Raw genomic sequence first — 19,161 nt, 5'->3', positions numbered from 1 at the left:
GGGAAACTCACCATTGCTATTCCACATTAAAGGCGTTCTATTCCGCCAGATGAGCCAGGCGCATGTGGCGTAGGGGAGCATATGGCTTCGGTACGAGAACCCAGATTTCAAATCTCCGTGCCCGACCTCGCGTTAACATTTTTAAGGCAAAAGCCTTAAGTATCTTGTTGTGCGCCCCTTGAGCGAAATACGGCAAGCGAAAGGAGTGGTACAAAAGCCCACGTGACCTATACATGTTGTATCGTCATCATATGTAACGCCGTAAAGACGTCACAGGTCGCATAACTATGTGATGTCATCGTTACATAATCATGATGTCATAACATGACATCTTCGCTTGCTCAAACGCGCCATCCCCGGACGTCGTGCAACATCACGTGAGGTACAGGAATCTTCAGGTGGGGAGCAACAATGCAACCCCACTTACACCGTCATGATAATTTAATGCCTCTCTGACACTGTGGCTGGTTATGTATTGACAGAAATATGGTCCCCTATTATATAACTTAAAGGGACTGTCTACCGCTCGGAAAAAATTTTCTCATCGTGGTGAAAATGAGAAGATCGTTCATCACATTGGCGGCAGCGAGCATGCTTTTTCCCCATAAGAGAGGAATTATATTTTTAATTTGATGTTGAAAATCGTGAAAGAATGACCGCTAGCGTCACCCAACAGCGATGTGGTCGATCTACTGGTAGGACAAGAAATCCTCGCAGGTAGACTCATTTTGCTTAAAAACAAACAGCTACTAGTAACTTGAAATTGTATTTTGCGCACTTGAGGCAGCTTTCGGTTGCGTCAGAGAGTAATTTGTTGCTTTCTTTTTTCTCACGCATCCAAAAAGGCACCCGGTGGCGCTACTTGCGGCACCGTCTTCGATTTTGCCTGCTTCAACTCATGCGCTATGCCACGCGGCCCACCGCGCTGATCGTACTGTGGCGCTCTATTGTTGTTAGGATTATAGGTGTGCACGGGCTCCGGGTAGCCCGAAAGCCCGAGCCCGACCCGGCCCGCGGGCCGGGCTCGGGCGGGCCGACGTATTTTTACCTCGGGCCCGGGCCGGGCTCGGGCTACTTGGAGTTTTATCGGGCCGGGCTCGGGCCCGGCGCAAAGCCCGACTCAAGCCCGAAATATAGAGAATGAGCGGGAATTGTTTTCCAGCACGCATGCATCGCCTTTTCCGCTACCGCCCGTTACCGCTTTTCTTTTCCATTGCAGTTGTTAGCAAGTGGAGCGACAGTGGTGAGAATGTAGCAGTTACAAAAGATGAGCTCTCCCATTATCTCTCTATGGAATCGCCTTCCTGTCCATCTGAAGTTTTAGTCTTCTGGAAAAACAAGTAGCAGAGATATCCCAAGCCTTGCCAGGCTGGTAAAAAAGATATTAGCAATTCCGGCGACGAGTGCAAGCAGCGAACGTAACTTCAGTTCGGCGGGCTACATAATACAAAAAGCGCCGCACTTCGTTGAAGCCGGAATCGTGGGACTGCTTGCTGTTTTTGCACGACAATTTGGAATCTGTGGAATAGAGACTGTTCGTCGTGTGTCGTTCGATAATATTTGATATGCTCAATAAAATGCCAAATTACCGGAAAACGATGTTTTGTTTTCGCAGCGAACCTTCAAAAAGCTGGGCCGGGCCGGGCCGGGCCCGGGACTGGGTTTTCGTACGTCGGGCCGGGCCGGGCGGGCTCGCAGCCCTTTGCCGTCGGGCTCGGGCGGGCCTTCGACAAAGTCAGCGGGCCCGGGCCGGGCTCGGGCTCCGAAATACGGCCCGTGCACAGCTCTAGTTAGGATGTCTCACATGTGCTGCGCTGTGAAGGCGTGCATTTATTGTCTCTTTATGGTGGATCAACTTGGCTTGGATTGCGGCAGCAGTGCTAAAATAAACGCATAAACTGCAATTGCAGCCAAACAAGTGTTCTGTAATTGCATAATAAGGCTTCATTTAACCGCTAGAGCGCTGAAAACGACTGTTACATTCATTACGTTAGCGTTCAGCGAAAATAAAGTAATCCTACAAAAATCATATGTACTTTCGGTTTTAATTTTCACCGGTACTACAATCGTCATTGCGTCCACCAGCCAGTGTTGTGGGCATGTTTCACGCCAATGGAAGAGGACCGAACGTAGATCAAAAAATTCTGTTTTAAAATTTTCTACGCACTTTCCAGAGAAACCGCTGCAAGGTTGGACACTTCAGACGGCACGCTTTATATTGCGGTACAAAACTGAAAAGCGATGAAGGACGGTAGACAGTCCCTTTTATGCATTACTAAGTGTACAGCAGGCGTTGGCGTACAAGTGTTTTATTCATGTCTGTCTTTATCCAATGTACATATGCGCTGCGCTGACGTCAGTTGCGTGTTTGTATGTTTGTTGGTGACGTCACCGAAAGCTGGACTATTCGCACATCCGAATCCGTCGTGATAACCCAGCCAAAGAAATCTCACTCGTATTCAAAAGCTGAAAACCAAGAAACAGTGAAACAAAATCACTGCAATTCACACGGCGTACTTAGTCCGCACATCAGCCATTGCCAATTCGTTCTGCAGTACTGGTTGTGCAAATGTGATTTTGTTTCATTTGCGAGTCTTTGGTCGAGTTTTGAGTTCGCTATCAGTAGAAGGCACATCGGGCGCGTGTCTGGGAGATCGCAGCTTCAATGTAGCACCTTTGAAATGGACACACACGCTACCTTGCTCGAAGTACGTTGACCTTTCGGCAATCTCCGTTGAGATGACTGGAAACGCGACCGTAGACGCGTAACTGATGCGTGGCCGCACATTTTAACGTTACTTTCTTGCCAGTCGAGATAAACCATGGATAGTGTGTGAGGATATACATTAGGAAGCTCCTTCACCGCTATACGGACGGCAACTGTGAGGTGCAGGCGGCCTCCTTGACCATGTGGAGTTCTACAACAGGCACGGTACCCCTCCGTGCACGGATGTTTACATAACGTCACTTAAATGATCGTGGACGCCACTTCCGGGAGTCAAACCTGTTGTCTTGTTCTCAAGCAGGTTCAAGCTAAACGGGCTCTGAAGGTGTTCGTAAGAGTCACTGCCGCGTGCCAAGTCAGACCGGAAACCACTTTGAGTGCTATAGCGTCTGACAATCACGTTTTAGTCTTTTCTTAAAGCCAATGCGAAGGAATATTATAAAGCGATTGCAATCTCGCGCAGCGTTCTTCGTCGACGTCCCAGCCGTCGGCGTTGCCAGGTGACGGCACGTCTTGTATTCGAGGATTCCCGTTCTTGGAATGAACGAATTTCCGCATCTCCTTTCTCGTCGCTAAGATCTTCCTTAGCGGCGCTCGGTTACGAAGTAGAAAAATGGTGTGGTAGGAGAGGGTGGCTGACACCCTTTCGACACCATCTTGCGGAGGACAGGCATCGCCAGCCGGATCGTCCCTGGGTCACGGTCTAGAAACGGGATATAGTACAAAAAGAAAATGAAAAGAAAGGGAAGGCAACGTATCGAGCCTGTAGAATCAGAGGAGAATACAAGTAACGACCTGGCTCGGGGCACACGAGATTAATTCTGTCCCGAAGAGCGACCCTTTCCCATTGGACAACGTTCATGCCGCCACTTGAACGAAATCGGGAGCTGGACCGAGTTCAGGGGGAGAAAGGGGAAAGGGATTGCGGAACGTGGGGAGACGGTAAGATGGGGCGTGTACTTGGCACGCCTCTGTAGAACCGTGCAGTGCTTCGAAGCCTTTTGCAAGCGATGTTGCGAAGGCTACATGTTCTGTGCATATCTTTCTCGAACATCATGTTGCGAAATTAATGGGCATCGTACAGTGCGGTTTCAGTTGAGTCAGTGTACTTAATCTAGTTAAGGCGAGCTACGGATAGGAGTCGAAACGACCTAACAAGCAAAACAAACGCAGTGTCTTCCTCTCCTATACGTAACATATTTTAACGACACTTTAAACGTAAGGCGATTATCAAGAGAATGCGGGTCACCAACTTGCCCGGACTCGCACTTTGCTGCGGATCGCTGTGGTTTCTTTGCTAACGTTTCGATTTGCTCTCTTGGGGCAAGAAAATCAGCGACCAGGAAACGCTTGCCTCGTCTCGCGCAAACTCACTGAGATATATAAACATAGTCGGTCTGCACACAAACAGATATCTCCTGAATGCGTTGATTTGTTGTCTGCTGAAGTTCTTTAATGCAGTTTGTACATACCGCCACTTTTTAGTTCCACCCTCTCCGGTTCGTGTACGTAACTTCTGACGAGGAAAAGTCGAACGAAACGACCTTGTTATCGTGTCACAGAAATGGTTTTCGGGAGCCTTCATCGTTGCAAGAAGGCACCACATAAGTAGATACATCTTGTATTTCATGGGGCCAGCTACTGGTAACTCGATCGTGGGTACTATAGAATAAGCCAAGACGCCATTGCGATAAGGTCTGCGAGCCGCATTTTTAAATGTTTGATCTTTTTCTCCTCTTTGTGTGTCATTAGATCTTATGGCACTATGCCTCTGTTAGCAGGGCCAGCCACTCGGCGCTACAGGTCATAAGAAATGACTTAACTAGGCCAAAAATAAGCCTACTAAACGTGACTAATAGTGTCTGGAAAGGGAGAAAACTGCGGAAGTGACGTCAAAAGATGAAACTATGAGTGGGACAACCTTCCTCATAAACTTTCCACTCCACGTGAGTTACGGGAGATGGGAAGTGAACAAGAATGTGAGGCAAAAGTAGCAGTAACAAATAAAGATAGCAGAGTATACGCTGGGCGAGTTGGTGCTTAGCTTTTACGAAAGATTTGTGACGCAAGGTCAAATACTTTTTTTTCTTTTTGCCTGCTGTCGTTTGGCTATGTGCAGCTCTCGTTTGGCCATGTCAAACATATGTGCAAGATCGTGAAGCCTGAACTCAGGAGATGGGTACAATTTGTATCAGGATCTGTTGAATGGTGTCTGGAACTTGCGTTTCCCAGGGAGGTTCCGCAGTTGTGATCTGGCGTCCTCTCCTCTCTTCTTGTTTTTCCCTGCTCTTTCAATTTGCAACATTCGTTAATATAAAACACTACGCGAGTATGCACTACATATGCATCACGCCTCGGCAATGGCACAATACGCGTCTATAAAACTATCTTTTTTTATTATTTAACAGGCGGCTTGGTGGCCAAGCAGCACTGTAAAGCGCATAATGGCGGCTGTGGAACGCCTGTATGTAGCACCGAAGTAGCCTATCGTCCGCACTACCCGAAGTATGTTTGTACTGCCACTAGCAGAATTGCTAGTAACAGCGGATTAGCCGGTGGACGCTATAGACGATTTTACACAATACACAAGGCTACAGCCCAATATGGCGGCGCCGAAACCCATCTGTAGAGTAGTCTATACGAGTATGACACCAACACCTTGACGCACGCCCCCTTACCCCGTAACAAAAGCGGTGCTAAGCTTACAGAATGACGGTGGCGTACCAATGAGCTCAGTACAAAAGCTAAAAGAAATACTTGATTTCGCGGCCTCGGTCGAAACGTGAAATATCATGTTTCTTTTTTGTTGTTTTGGCACCTGCATTTCTTGTTATTTAAATGCCTAGCTATATACGTCCGCGATTCTTCTTCTTCCGAGCCTAGGAAGAGAAAGCATAAAATCGTGAGAAAGCATAAAATCGGCAAACCTAAAAAAAAGAAAGAAGAGTGCAGCGTGTTCACACGTGGCGTCAGCCGCATTCGGCCGTAAGATGCGGCCCGTTCAAAGACCTAAACTCGGATTACTTTCTGCGGCGCATTACGCACTTCCTCGTTACCCCGGCTGCAGTGCACGGTATTAACAAGACGGACGGTAGCTGGCACCCGAGGGGCCACTCGCAACCCATCGGTCTCGGCCTGTCTCATTGATCACACTAGCGCCGAGCTCCTCTCTTAGCACCACTGAGGGCGCTGGGAGATTTCTTCGCCCGTTTGCTTGTCCTGGGCGAGGCGAGGAGTGGTCTACGAGGAAGACCATCTTTCAAAGTAATTGGACCTTCCAGTCCCACCGAGCCGGGCCGACAAAGCCGGCGAGAATGAAGCGATTGTTTGACACTACGTGACCACTTTATAGCGTTCCTTCTCATAATTGATAGCGCTTTCTCTGTAAAGCTTTTGTGGCTTGCGGTGAAGAGCAACTACGTGGTGGTTCTTTATTATTTCTTATTCTAGCGCGTAGAAACGCAAGCACAGAAAATTAAGATGATTTCAGCTATTCGGGTTTCACTTTGCACTAAGGATAAATTACGCAGATGAAATGCGACGTAATCAATGCGCGGCGAAGTTATCGTGACGCGGCGATGAAATCCTGCCCTGTCTTGAATGTCCTTGTGTATGTTTGAGTGTATTATGAATGCCCTGGCGCATATTTGAGCGGCACGCTTTTCCTTGGCCCGAAAGCAGCTTTCCGAGGACAATATGCGTTTGTGATTTCCGAAAGAATTTTTTTTTCTCGCGAAAAAGTTGAACTGCGTGTAGAGGAATTTACGTGCGGTATTATTTTGCGAGTTTAAGGCTTCAACATGAGCCTGATCCCCGCACCCCTCAGTAAAACCAGCGAGGAAACATAAGTACCACTCGTACTTGTAATGCCTTCATACTAGGGGAGCTTGAGACGACTCTCGATAAAAAAAAGAAGAAAAAACACGAGGTGTTCCTCTGATTTCTTTTTGTGTTTTTAATGTCTACTCATAGGATAAATCAAGGGGGCCACTTGCGCGATCCACCTGTCCAAATCTAACCTCATATTACGCAAGCCATAAGTTTCCGCAGTTACACCGTCGCGGGAGTTTCGATTCGTACCTGCTCTCTGCGTTTCGTCATATACCTGTACGCACGAAACTCCTTACGCTCCAACATGCCATAACCAGACCGTTCTTGATCTTACGCAATATATGTACTAAAGCAGCAGTGGCGCAACGCAGCCGTGTGGTACGTCTCTGAGCTTTCGAGATAACTCGGAGGGGCGTGTGTATGGTATGTGCGTGTGTGTATGTGCACGTGCACGCGTGTATCTCTGTATGTGTGGATGAATGTATGTGTGTGCGCTCATGCTTGCGTGAGTACGTTTCCGCGCGCTTTCACTATCGCGTCGGCCAGGAAAGCGCTGCGTGCCTTTTGAGTATGTGCATACATATTGCATGGTTTGCCGTCGTCAGCGATCCTCGGACGCCCTTGAAAACCACGCCGGCGGACTTGGAAAGTGAGAACGCAAATCACCCGCCAGGGCCGGGGCCAGTTTCTTCTTGGATGTCTTGCTGCGCGAACTTCGGCGCATTACTAAAAGAAGAATTCGGGGATAGTCGGGCGGAGTTGTATTACGGTAGCTGCATCGCCGCAAGGTTCCAGAGCGAACCGGTGTAATTTGACGCGTGCTGCTGATGGAAATGGTGGACTGACGGCAGATTCTGAAGATTGAGCGTTCTGCGCCCGAGATCCGAGAAAATCAAAAGGGCTGCCGTTCGGGCGAGTTGGTGTTTCATCCTCGAAAAGCTTTCGATGAAACTTTCGGCGGTGTGAAGAGAGTTGAAAATTGGGCCAGGTGGCATGTCTTCATTGTACGTAAACAACTACAGCACGCTCAAAGTGGTTCTCAGCTATGGATGTTTCGGGGACACCTTGCGGGAGCCCTTGGTCTGACGGGGTCCCCTTGCAGCGAGAGAAAAAGTAGGGGATGGGGGATCATAAATTAACACGACATGCAGCGTGGAATATGTTCCTTTTATTTCTCCCTAGCAAAGAATGGTCAGTCTAAAGTGCCACGCCCAATTCGATCTCAACAGCTTGTCAGTAAGTTCTGCTGTCTGCAGCTATATTAAACCTGTTTCTAGCTGCGTTTGCTCTGCAAATATGCAAGCCTAGAAAAAAGTATGCTCATGCACATGTATTGTAGGAAACCGCAGCAAAAGCTTTACACCAATCACATGGAGGAGGGGAAACACAAGTCAGCTCAGCCGCAATGCAAGAATGCTATGTGGTGAAGCATACCAAAAAAAAAAAAGTTCAGAAGGGTGCGTTGTCACGGGACATAGTGCACCTCCGAACAAACGCGTTTTAAATGCGAAGCATTTCTTAGCGAATCTTTGACACTTTGAGCGTTTCTATCTACGTATCTATCTATCTACTTATCTATCTATCCGCCTACGTCTAGGTGCTCTCCTGATCACATCCTTAACTTGGTGTAGAGCAAAATTGGCATGGGATGGTAAGAGGATTTGACGAATGTGACTGTCGGGTCATGACGTGAATAACGTGAAAATACTGTCGCGTACGTCTTCAAACCCTTTCCTCCAGGCACATGTGGCACGTGCCCGTTTACCACAGGCCGCGGTGTACGGGTATGCGCCACAGGTGATTGACAGTTTATATCTACCCACTAACGGCGAGAACAGACATTGGTAATTTAAATGCTAAAGCGTTAAGAAAAACCGGCATCGGCAGCGTTGACCCTAGGAATGGAAAGAATAAAAGTTAGGATTCCAGCAGGAATCGAACCCAAGCACTGTGCATGGCAATCAGGTATATCTACCACACAGTCACGCCAGGTCTATAAACTGCTTTGGAAAAACAGCCTATGCAGGCGTGATGTCGGTGCAACGTGAATTGTGGTTCGTGTATGAAGTCAAGTAATGAGCGGTGGTGAAGTCTACGAATCCAGCGGTCAAGGTCGGATGGTCGGCCAGGCCTGAGGCATGTTGCACGGAGGTGACGACGACGGCTTAATCAATAATTATTGTGCCTAAGGGCAGACTTTCGAAAATTAAAAAAAGAAAGTCACAGTTTCACCGCAAGGGCGAAGCAATGGATGCGCTAGCAACAACTTCTAGTGTTACGCGAAGTGAGGCTGGCAGCTAACTGTTTTGTATCCGATCTCGCGTAACTACAAAACGCTGGTGTAAGAGAATACGGCCGCTCCAGGGAGAGATGCTCTCCGCATAGTCACTTCGTGCTGAGAGCGCAGCACGTAGACGGGTATACGAGCTGCCCGCTGTGATGGCTGTCGAGCTAGCGCGCGCGCCAGCGCCCTTAGATTCAAAGTTCAAAGTTGCTGCTCGCGCGACAGTTATAAACAGTAATTGTTCGCCTTGTTAATTATTGCCAGCTACTTCTGGTCGCATGTTTCGCGTTGTTTCTCGTGTTTCGTGAGAGCTGTGTTTAAAGTGCGGCCAAGCGCCCAATGATGATTGTGCGATCGCCTTCTGTAAAGAACTGTAAGATGAACTTTTCTGTAAAGCGCCGACGTTTCTTGTGTTTCTTGTGCGTGAACATTGATTCTGTGAATGGACATTTTTGTGCGGTAATTTTGCATTACATTATTGTTATTGATATTAATTTCACGACGCAAATTATTATGTAAGGGAAGAGGCGTAGTCCGAGTCATGCCTATAGACACGGACCTCTCCTCAAACACGTTTAATTTAAAAAAAATGGCAGTTTGTCGTATCATCGGCATCAAAGAGACTGTCGGGCTGCAGCGCCGCTATGTGCGTAGTCTTCGGCAATCTGGAAGTGTTCTGCCGATACCAAACAGTGCTACTGGCGTCCGTTCTCTTTACCAGGCTATTGGCGTAGTTAGGTGAGACCACGACGGCTCTCGTATCAGTCGAATGTGGTACTTGAATGAAAGTGTAATATTTGCGCATTAAAATTTTGTCGGGCTAGTTCGTGCATAATTCAAGCTTAAATATGCGACATAAATTGTAACACAGGCATGGAGGACAGCTAGGACGAGTATCCTTGTCAATAACGCTTTTCCCGTCCTTCGTGTCCGTGTAACATTTCTTGTGGCTTTCTTAAGCTTAATTATTCCTCGAATCTACACTGTTTTTGCCACGGGTGGACATTCTTCTCGGACCATAGCGATCAAGGTTCCGCGTGAGTGGTGTATAGGTTACGGTGCTCGGCTGCTGACCCCAAGGTCTCGGGTTCGATCCCGGCCGCGGCGGCCGCACTTCGAGGGTGGCCTAATGCGAGAGGCGCGTGTACTGTGCGATGTCAGTGCAGGTTAAAGAACACCGGCTGGTCGGAATTTCCGGAGGCCCCCCCAACGGCGTGCGTCATAAGAACCTAATGATCTTGGCACGTAAAACCACAGATATTATTATTATTATTATTATTATTATTATTATTATTATTATTATTATTATTATTATTATTATTATTATTATTATTATTATCTAGGTGATCTAGGTGTTCTGATCAATGATCTAGGTGTTCTTTTTGATAGCACCTTACACTTTTCTGCTCACGCTAAGCGTGTTGCTTTGCGGGGTCTTCGCACCCTAGGCTGTGTTTGCAGAATGTCTAGAGAATTCCGTTCTCCTGTGCCCTTCCGAAAATTGTACACCGCGCTATGTCTTCCTCAACTAGAGTATGCATCTGTGATCTGGAATGGCATTCCTAATTCCAGCAGCAACGCCATTGAGCGAGTCCAGAAAAAATTCCTAAGCATTTACAACCATCGTTTCGCTAGAAATGACTCTGGATCTCGTTCTAACGCTGCTGGATTATTATCATTGCCATCACTTTGCTGCCGACGAAATCGCGCTGATCTGTTATTTCTTTACAAGCTTGTGCATGGTATCATATCCTGCCCTGTACTGCTCAACTGTCTTAATTTCCGAATTCCACGTAAGCTGACCAGAGAGAATAGACCTTTTCATGTAACCGCCTGCCTCTGTGAACATTCGACCATTGGCAGGATACAACGTCTTTACAATGCTTACTTTTTGGAGCTCGATGTTTTTCACAGCTCCCAGTCGTTGTTCTGCTCCGAGCTTTGCACTGTACTTACATAGCCTTGTACACTGTTGATATTTTTTTTTCTGCCTGCGCATAGTTGTATATGTGCAATTTTGTAACGTTTTTTATCCCTGATATTTTATTATGAATGTTTCCTTTGTTTCTTTTTTTTTGTTTTTTTTTTGTGTGCGCCAGTACAAAGACCTTACGGTTGTTCCTGGGCACATTAAATAAACGTTTGATTGATTGATTGATTGAGTGATTGATTATTATTATTATTATTATTATTATTATTATTATTATTATTATTATTATTATTATTATTATTATTATTATTATTATTATTATTATTATTATTATTATTATTATTCTCAAATAAGACAGTGTTTGGTGATGTACACATTAAGAAGGAATATCTGTCCATGCAGATATTCCTGCTTAATAACCACGTATCTCGCCTGCACACAAGATACGTGGTTTTCTTAAGTGTACTCTACGATGGCGTACGCTGATATAAGCACTGCACACTTGATCGTTACAGCCGCATACAGCCGCATCATATGCGGCGCGAATCATCTCTTCGATCACCCATGATGCTCGCAGAGAGTACTTACGTCTTCATTACATGGGCTTAGTAAGCCTTTCCAAGGATGACGTATTCGTCTGAGCTGTCTTCTTTTGTGTGTGTGCGCGCGCCTCGCTTGTGCTTTTTGCGTGGCGCGTTATCGCGAAGCGCTGACCCGCAAGCGATGCCTTCACGCTTCTTACACAGGGCAATTCTAATCGTCCTCGATTTCTTTCTTGTTTTTTTTTTAACGCGAATGCAACGATTTATCACCTTTGAGTTTGCGTTGTCCCGCACATTATATTTGTGTTGCTCGTTACGCTCAATGTGAATGCTTATTATGTACGTTTTTTCTCTGCAGTGTTGCCGCTTTTTATTTTTATTTTGGACATTCACGTTTGATCGTTGCTAATTGCTTTTTTTTTCTTTTTGTTTCTCTCCTTATCCCACCCCCTTTTACTTTTCCTCTCTTCCACGCTCGCCCCCCTGATCGCGCACTTCTTTTTTCTCCGCCATCTTTCTTTCTTGCTGCCTGCTGCCGACGGCACTTCTTCCTGCCCTCTTATTCGTGCCTAATTATTCTACCCTGCTGTCTTACCTTACTTAATCTCCGTCCTTCTTGGTGCTACTCGTATTACTTCATTTGCTCGGGCTGCTCTTTCCGTTCGTCCCTTTGTCTTCTGCTATCCCAACGTCAAACCTTACACCTTATCTCCGCCTCCATGCTGATGTTAAATTTCTCCTTCATTCGATGTGTATCTGCATATCATTTCGCATCTCTCACCTCATTCCCTAAATCTGTTCTTTTCCCATCTGTTCCTGCTCCTGTCTTGGTCGTTATCTTCACTGAACATTTTCCTCGATACCCGTCTTTCCCTGCATTTTTACGTCACATGCTTTCATTACATCTATCTATCTATCTATCTATCTATCTATCTATCTATCTATCTATCTATCTATCTATCTATCTATCTATCTATCTATCTATCTATCTATCTATCTATCTATCTATCTATCTGTCTGTCTGTCTGTCTGTCTGTCTGTCTGTCTGTCTGTCTGTCTGTCTGTCTGTCTGTCTGTCTGTCTATCTATCTATCTATCTATCTATCTATCTATCTATCTATCTATCTATCTATCTATCTATCTATCTATCTATCTATCTATCTATCTATCTATCTATCTATCTATCTATCTATCTATCTATCTATCTATCTATCTATCTCATCAACCTGAATGCTTTAATCCATCTTTCATTTCAACTCTCTTCATTTTGTCTGTCTTCCCTTGGTTGTGAGCTTTCCCTTCCCTGCTATATACGCTCGCCTTCCTCCTACCCTCTTTCCCCTTGCCTTCCCACACGTATTTCACGTCCGTGCCGCGCTTGGCACGCCATCGCAACGACCCCTGCTGGTCTGCACGCTGCCACCCGCTGAACCCCTGGCATGCAACCATCACCCGTTGTGCTCGGCTCCTCGCCCGCTCTGCGCTGTGGTGCAATTTGTGGAATGTGAAACGGAAACAAAAAAATTCTGGCCCGTCTAGCAACGACAGCACCACGACTCTGGTCGCCACGAGCACGAATCAGCTGTACTCGCCGCGGAACTGGTGAGTGTGGCTATACTATACTATACTACACTATACTATACTATACTATACTATACTATACTGTACTATAGCCCCGCCACGCTGGTCTAGTGGTTATGGCACTCGACTGCTGACCCGAAGGTCGCGGGATCAAATCCCGGCCGCGGCGGCTGCATTTTCGATGGAGGCAAAATGTCTGAGGCCCGTGTACTTAGATTTAGGTGCACGTTAAAGAACCCCAGGTGGTCGAAATTTCCGGAGTCCTCCACTACGGCGTCTCTCATAATAATATCTTGGTTTTGGGACGTTAAACCCCAGATATTATTATTATTATACTATACTATAATTTATACTATGCTATACTATACCATACTATACTATGCTATACCATACTGTACTATACACATTTTTATTTACGGGATTTAATAATGAGTTTAAGAAATAAAACAGAATATGTTAAAGATGAATTATGGGGTTTTATTTGAAAAACCGGCGTATGTTAAGTCTGGCGTGGTGGTACTGCGAAGAAGGTGCACGGCTGATGTACCGAAAGTCGTGGGTTCGACCACGGCCGCGACGGTCGCATTTCGATGGAGGCGAAATGCTAGGGACCGGTGTCCTGTGCCATGTCAGAGTACGCTAAGGGAACCCAGATGGTATAAATTTACGGAGCCCTTTCACTACGCCGTGCCTTATAAGTCACATTTCGTAGCTTTGGTGCGTAAAACGCTATGAATTATTTTTATTATAAGCATGGCATAATTAATAGGTGTGCAGTAGTGTGGAATCATAATGCCGCCCTGCTGGTGTTCTTTAACGCGCAACTTAATATAAGTAGACTAATATTACAATTCATCTTATGTTTCTGTAATATTTTTTTGTGTTCTTATGTATTTCTTGAGTATTTATACGCGTTCATTTTGTACACTGTTGAAACGAAACATTTCTTTTTTTGGATTACCCCCCTTACGCAATGCCTCCAGGGGCCTGTAATGTACTTTTAAATAAATAAATAAATAAATAAATAAATAAATAAATAAATAAATAAATAAATAAATAAATAAATAAAGGTACAAGGCTTGCAAACACGGATACTAGAGACAAGTCGCGACGCCACAAACGTGGTGTCGTGACTTCGCTTTTGTGCCCGTGTTTGCACGCCCTGTTTCTTTAACATGAATACTTACCAACTAGGTCAGCTCTCTGTTATTTAATGTTACAATAGGGCTAACTGGAGCTTGTTGATGAAGCATTATGAATCAAACAGGGCATGCAAATGACCAGAACACAGAAATATCGTGTGTTCCCTTTGTGTGTCCTGGCCTTTTGCGTGCGCTGTGTGTTTCATAAGGCTTAGGCTAGTATTACCGCATTTCGCCCGCATCGAAATGTCGACTCCGTCGCCTGCACTCGAACGCGCGTCCTCAATCTGAGCAAATCAACGTCTCAGCCGCCACGCAGTCCCGGCAGGTAAAAAAAAAAAAGAATCCGTAACACGCCCGAATCCGAAGACACTCGGCCCGATCGATGCCACAGTCACCACGACAACCCCACTCGAGAGACTTTGTCTGGGCAAGTTGGTGCGACATTGCAAAATATAATAGCACGAGGGACGGGACTGTGGTTTTTGTGTCTTCAGTCCCGTCTCTCGTGCTGTTATATTTTGCAATGTCCCACTCGAGAGTCTCTCTTTTGTGATGGAACCAGGCCCGTAGCCAGGAATTTTTTTCAGGGGGGGGGGGAGGTGTCCACTTGCTGACAACCTTGACTATTTGCAAAAAACACCCATTTTCATTATTTTTTCTAAAAAATACGTGCTTCACCAAAATTTCGGGAGGGGGGGGAAGAAGCCGGGCCCCTAGCCACCCCCCCTCCCTGGCTACGGGCTTAGGTGGAACGCAAAACCGCCAGATTTCCAGCACGAGGTATACGTAGGCGCCCGTATCATAGGTAACACGATACAGGCCCTCCGGCGTATACAGTGCGACAGAGTCAGGGTCCGAACCGGCCGTTCTAGACGCGAACGCAAATACGCAGGGCCCGCGTTATATACGTAAGCGATACGGGCGTTTGCGCAAGACGTACCGACGTGCACCCAATCTCGCTTCCGCACCGTCGGTGCTTTTGGCGAACCAAGAAGCAACAGAAACTTCGAAGTATCGAACGGAGGGCGGGCAGGGGGGGGGGGCGGAGGAGGGGTGTTACATACGACACACGTACGAACCAACCGCCCACCCCGGTTTTTCCCTTCATCCCACGCAATGACGCTTGTTGCAGTTCCCTCAGGGACGGCGGTACTTTCACTTAACTCCTCCCCACCCTTCTGCAGCTGGCTGGACTGATATGTCCGCGCTCCTGTCGCTGACGTCGGTGTGTGGAGGCTGCGGGTCGATACCGACCCGTGCTTAGTAATTAGACGCAGGCACGTCGGCCAGGACCCGGCCTCGTTGGGTCTATACAGACGGCTCGTCCGCGCTTGCTGACGTTTTTCTACTCGCTTCTTCTCTAGCGTTCGCGCTTCGCCCAGTCAACTTACGTAATAATCCCGACGCTCGTACTCGGTCTTACTGAGGACGTGTGCGCAGTTGGGTACCTAGATTAAACAGAAATCGTTTGGTTGGGTGTTGCCTTCACGGAGGGATATAAAACGTTAACGAGAATTACTGACAGTGTGGCATATGCGAACAAACATCGACCACCGGCTATGCCATTGTCCTCGATTTTCCTCAGAGAGAAGTTCTTTCCAACACACTGCGATGACCAGACGATCGGCCACTTTCCGTGCATGTGGTACTACAGAACAGTCCCTATCTCTCGTCGGCCCACAAGGCAGTGTAACGCACTCTTGTGCTTTCTGAGGACGACGGGCTTGTGCGAGCGCCTCCGACTTGTGGTGTAGTCCCGCACGCTTCAGTGAATTCACTGCTTCGGTTAAGCGCGTAGCGCTTTAGGGGCCCCTAAAGTAGTGGCTTGTCGTCCATCTATGGATTTCTTGCAGCGTGGTCACGCTCACAGTAAAGCGCTCAATACGAGCCATAGAAAGGCCAGCAAGACTCAAAACCGGGTTACAACGAACGAAAAAGGTCTAAAACAATATAATTAACAGAAATTACGAAGAAGTATTCGCAACAGTTTACTTAAAATCGCTAAAAACGTTTCGGAAACATGCGGCTAACTCCACCGCCACGCAAGAGAGGGCGTCACCGCCTTGCAGAGTGTACGATTTCTCCTCTGACCGGCTCTCTACGGCGCTACATCTGATGGGGCAAACAACCTGACGGAAATCGCTGCAGTCGACGCGTATCCCAACTGCCGTAACGAGCAGGAAGTGGATAAAACGCAGCAAAAAGTAGTGCACATGTTGCACACAGAGTTTGTGAATCTGCCTAACAAGATTCTACTCGTGCTGGAGAAACCCTACATGCCTACTTCAAACATTGGCGTCATCGACGGTTTGGTAAACGGAGCACTGGGTACTGTACAAACGGAAATCTCTGTTCCCGTGCTGCGAACTTCCTCAGGTGTCACAGTATTGGAACTGCATATCTATTTTTTCCCATTTCTTCCTCTCTCGTCTTTCCATTCCCTTCCCCGATCTCCCAGTCTAGGGCAGCCAACCGGAATCTCTTATGGTTATATCACTCCCTGCCTTCTCCCTTTCTGGTTGCTTCCTTTTTTCTCGTTGAGTGGGGAGTGTCGCGGTAGCCAACATTGCAACAAGTGGACGTGTCCTTGTGAAGACAGCCCTGACGATGACACCACTTGTGAAAACACTGCCTCCAGCGACATCCGCTCTTCGACGATTTTTCATTACGTCAAGCCTACGCCTTCCCCTTAACTTCTTTGTTTAGATTAAAGAAGTTGTTTACCTATAGGGACCTTAGACGACCTTAACAGCGAGGCCGCGAGTAAAAGTATGTAGTTTTACCTCGGGACCTCCGTTTACAGCGCTGTCCGGGCCTCTTTTACGTTGGAGGATGCTGCAGCTCTCGAATGTGCCGTCCGAGTTTCGCTTGGATGATGTATCTAAATTTCCCAAGTGCCTGTGACGACGCGTCTGCAGTAACGTCCCTAGATTGAACGAGTTGTCTTGTCTGGGGACCTTAGTCTGCGACGCTTCATCGCCTACAGACCTCCCACTCCAAGGATTACGGCAGCACCGCAGTTTGTTGTGGAAAGAAAAGACGTTGTTGGACAGCCCGTAAATAGAGTGGCTTTAAGAAGCGAGCTTCGAAGAAAGACGTCCTTTTACCCAAAGGGCCCCACGGTAATCAGGAATTAGGGTGCACCCAACTTCCCGCACTGGTCAGTTCACCGGCTGACCCGCCGCGGTGGTCTCGTGGTTATGGTGCTTGACTGCGGACCTGATGGTCACGGGATCGAATCCCGGCTGTGGCAGCCGCATTTCGGTGGAGGCGAAAATGCTTGATGCCCATGCTATCAGATTTAGGTGCACGTCAAACAACCCCAGGTGGCCGAAATTTGCGGAGCCCTCCACTACGGCGTCCCTCGTAATCATATCGTGGTTCTGGGACGTAAAACACCAATAATTATTAAAAACTTGTCACTCTTTAAGACACGTAATATCACATAAATTTCAGAATCCCTGGCAGGCACTTTTTTTTTTTTATTACCAACGGATAATCCGTATCGGCTCGAGAAGCGAAGCTAGCGATAAGAGTTCCTAAATTGTCTCGCATTCACGAACACAATCGGGCAAGCTTTCGACACTCCTGAACGAGCGAAAAAAAACTTCATCCCCAAAACCTCGGACAGCGCATCATATAGGGTGCGCCGTGATCTCTCTTCTCGTTACGTGTCCCCAGCAACGTTATTGGACTGTACGTCGTCCTGACGTCACGGGCTTTTGAGCGACCTGCACCCTCGTGTTGCCAGGTGCTTCCTCCTCCGTTTTGTATCTGATTTTTATTTCCTTTTTCGTCTCTCCCACCGTATCACAAGTCCCTCGAGATTTCACGCTCCGTGTCGCCAGGCTCGTCGGTGTTCCTCAAATTGAAAGTGGTACGCCCGCCGGATTCTCTCGCGCAAGCGTCCGTCGCTAATCGGCGCGACACCAAGCGGCGCCACGCAATTATACCGTCGCCCATGCGCGCGAGTGCACGGAGGCTTTCACGGAAGATACGATGAAGCTGGCAGAGCAGCGTCAACGAAACAGAAATAGCTAGGCATGCACTACCTGGCGCAGTTTCACCGCTGGCTTTGCCTGCTGCACGGTTGGTGGCTCCGTGCGTAATTGGTATGCAAATGAGGCGTGGGTCAATCACAATCAAGTGCGCGCAACACCGGCAGGTTTCCGTCTCTCGACTCTCGAGCGACGTCTCACGGGTGCAAGCAGAGACGACGACGCACTTCGCTTTCACCTGTAATACCGCTGGGAATGCCAAGCTGTGACTGGACTGAACTTTCCAGCAACCTTATCGGCAGTCTCAGAATTTTAGGCATTTAAGGGACAGACTCGCATGTACGACGCTGATAACGTTTCCTGCATCTTCCGTCTCCCCTTTCATGCTTTAATCCCTTTTACCGAGAGTAGGGTAGCAAACCGTACACGCGTCTGGTTGATCTCTACGGGTTTCTTTCCTGTGTTGCTCCTCCTCCTTATTAAAATACAAAATAATGAAGTTCTTTGCGGGCCACAACCACGATACGATTATGAAGCAAGCCGTAGTGGGGAATTCCGCATTTATTGCGGACTCCCTGTGATTGTTTAATGCGTACGTAGCACTTAGAGCGTACGCGACTGTTCGGGCATTATGCCCCCAGCTAAATGCGACTGCCATGTCCGGCTATCGAACCCGCGTCCTCCAGCTTAGCAGTGCTACACCTTTCCTGCTGAGCTACCACGGCGGATAGAAGTTTATTCCTGTATCTTTATTGTTTGCAACCTGCAAACTGAAAGTCCTCTTTCCTACCCCTATTTCCTCACCCCTGTGCAGGGCAGCAAACCGGTCACTCGCGCCAGGTTAACCTCCCTGCATTTCCTTTTCATCTATTTCTCTCTCTCTCTCAAAGTCGCGTGGATAGGATGGAAATGAGGAGATAGGATACCTCACTGTCGTAGGGCGCTGGCGTTTCTCCTTGACCAGGCGCAATCGATATTGGATATTGGTATGTGCCAACAGCGAACGGTCGGAGTGTCGTCGTTACGCCGTTTGCAGGTCACCTGAGAGGCTACAGGTATTAGCAGCTTAGCCAGAGTTTATTTTCAGGGCTGAAGGGGAAGGTCGACCCCCCTTCCCCCCCCTTT

General features: G+C 47.5%; 1 protein-coding gene across 1 annotated transcript in view; it reads left to right on the top strand.

The window, feature by feature from the left end:
* The window catches only part of LOC119399576 (neuron navigator 2-like), a 297,894-nt gene that overhangs the window by 67,337 nt on the left and 211,396 nt on the right, over nt 1-19,161 (top strand). The window contains 1 exon segment of the mRNA XM_037666382.2: nt 12,852-12,914. Within this exon segment, the coding sequence (XP_037522310.2) occupies nt 12,852-12,914 (63 nt within the window).

This window comes from Rhipicephalus sanguineus, chromosome 7 (assembly GCF_013339695.2).
Source record: "Rhipicephalus sanguineus isolate Rsan-2018 chromosome 7, BIME_Rsan_1.4, whole genome shotgun sequence".
Lineage (NCBI taxonomy): Eukaryota > Metazoa > Arthropoda > Arachnida > Ixodida > Ixodidae > Rhipicephalus > Rhipicephalus sanguineus.
The sequence above is the reverse complement of the archived record's forward strand: the minus strand, read 5'-3'. Positions and strand labels throughout refer to the sequence as shown.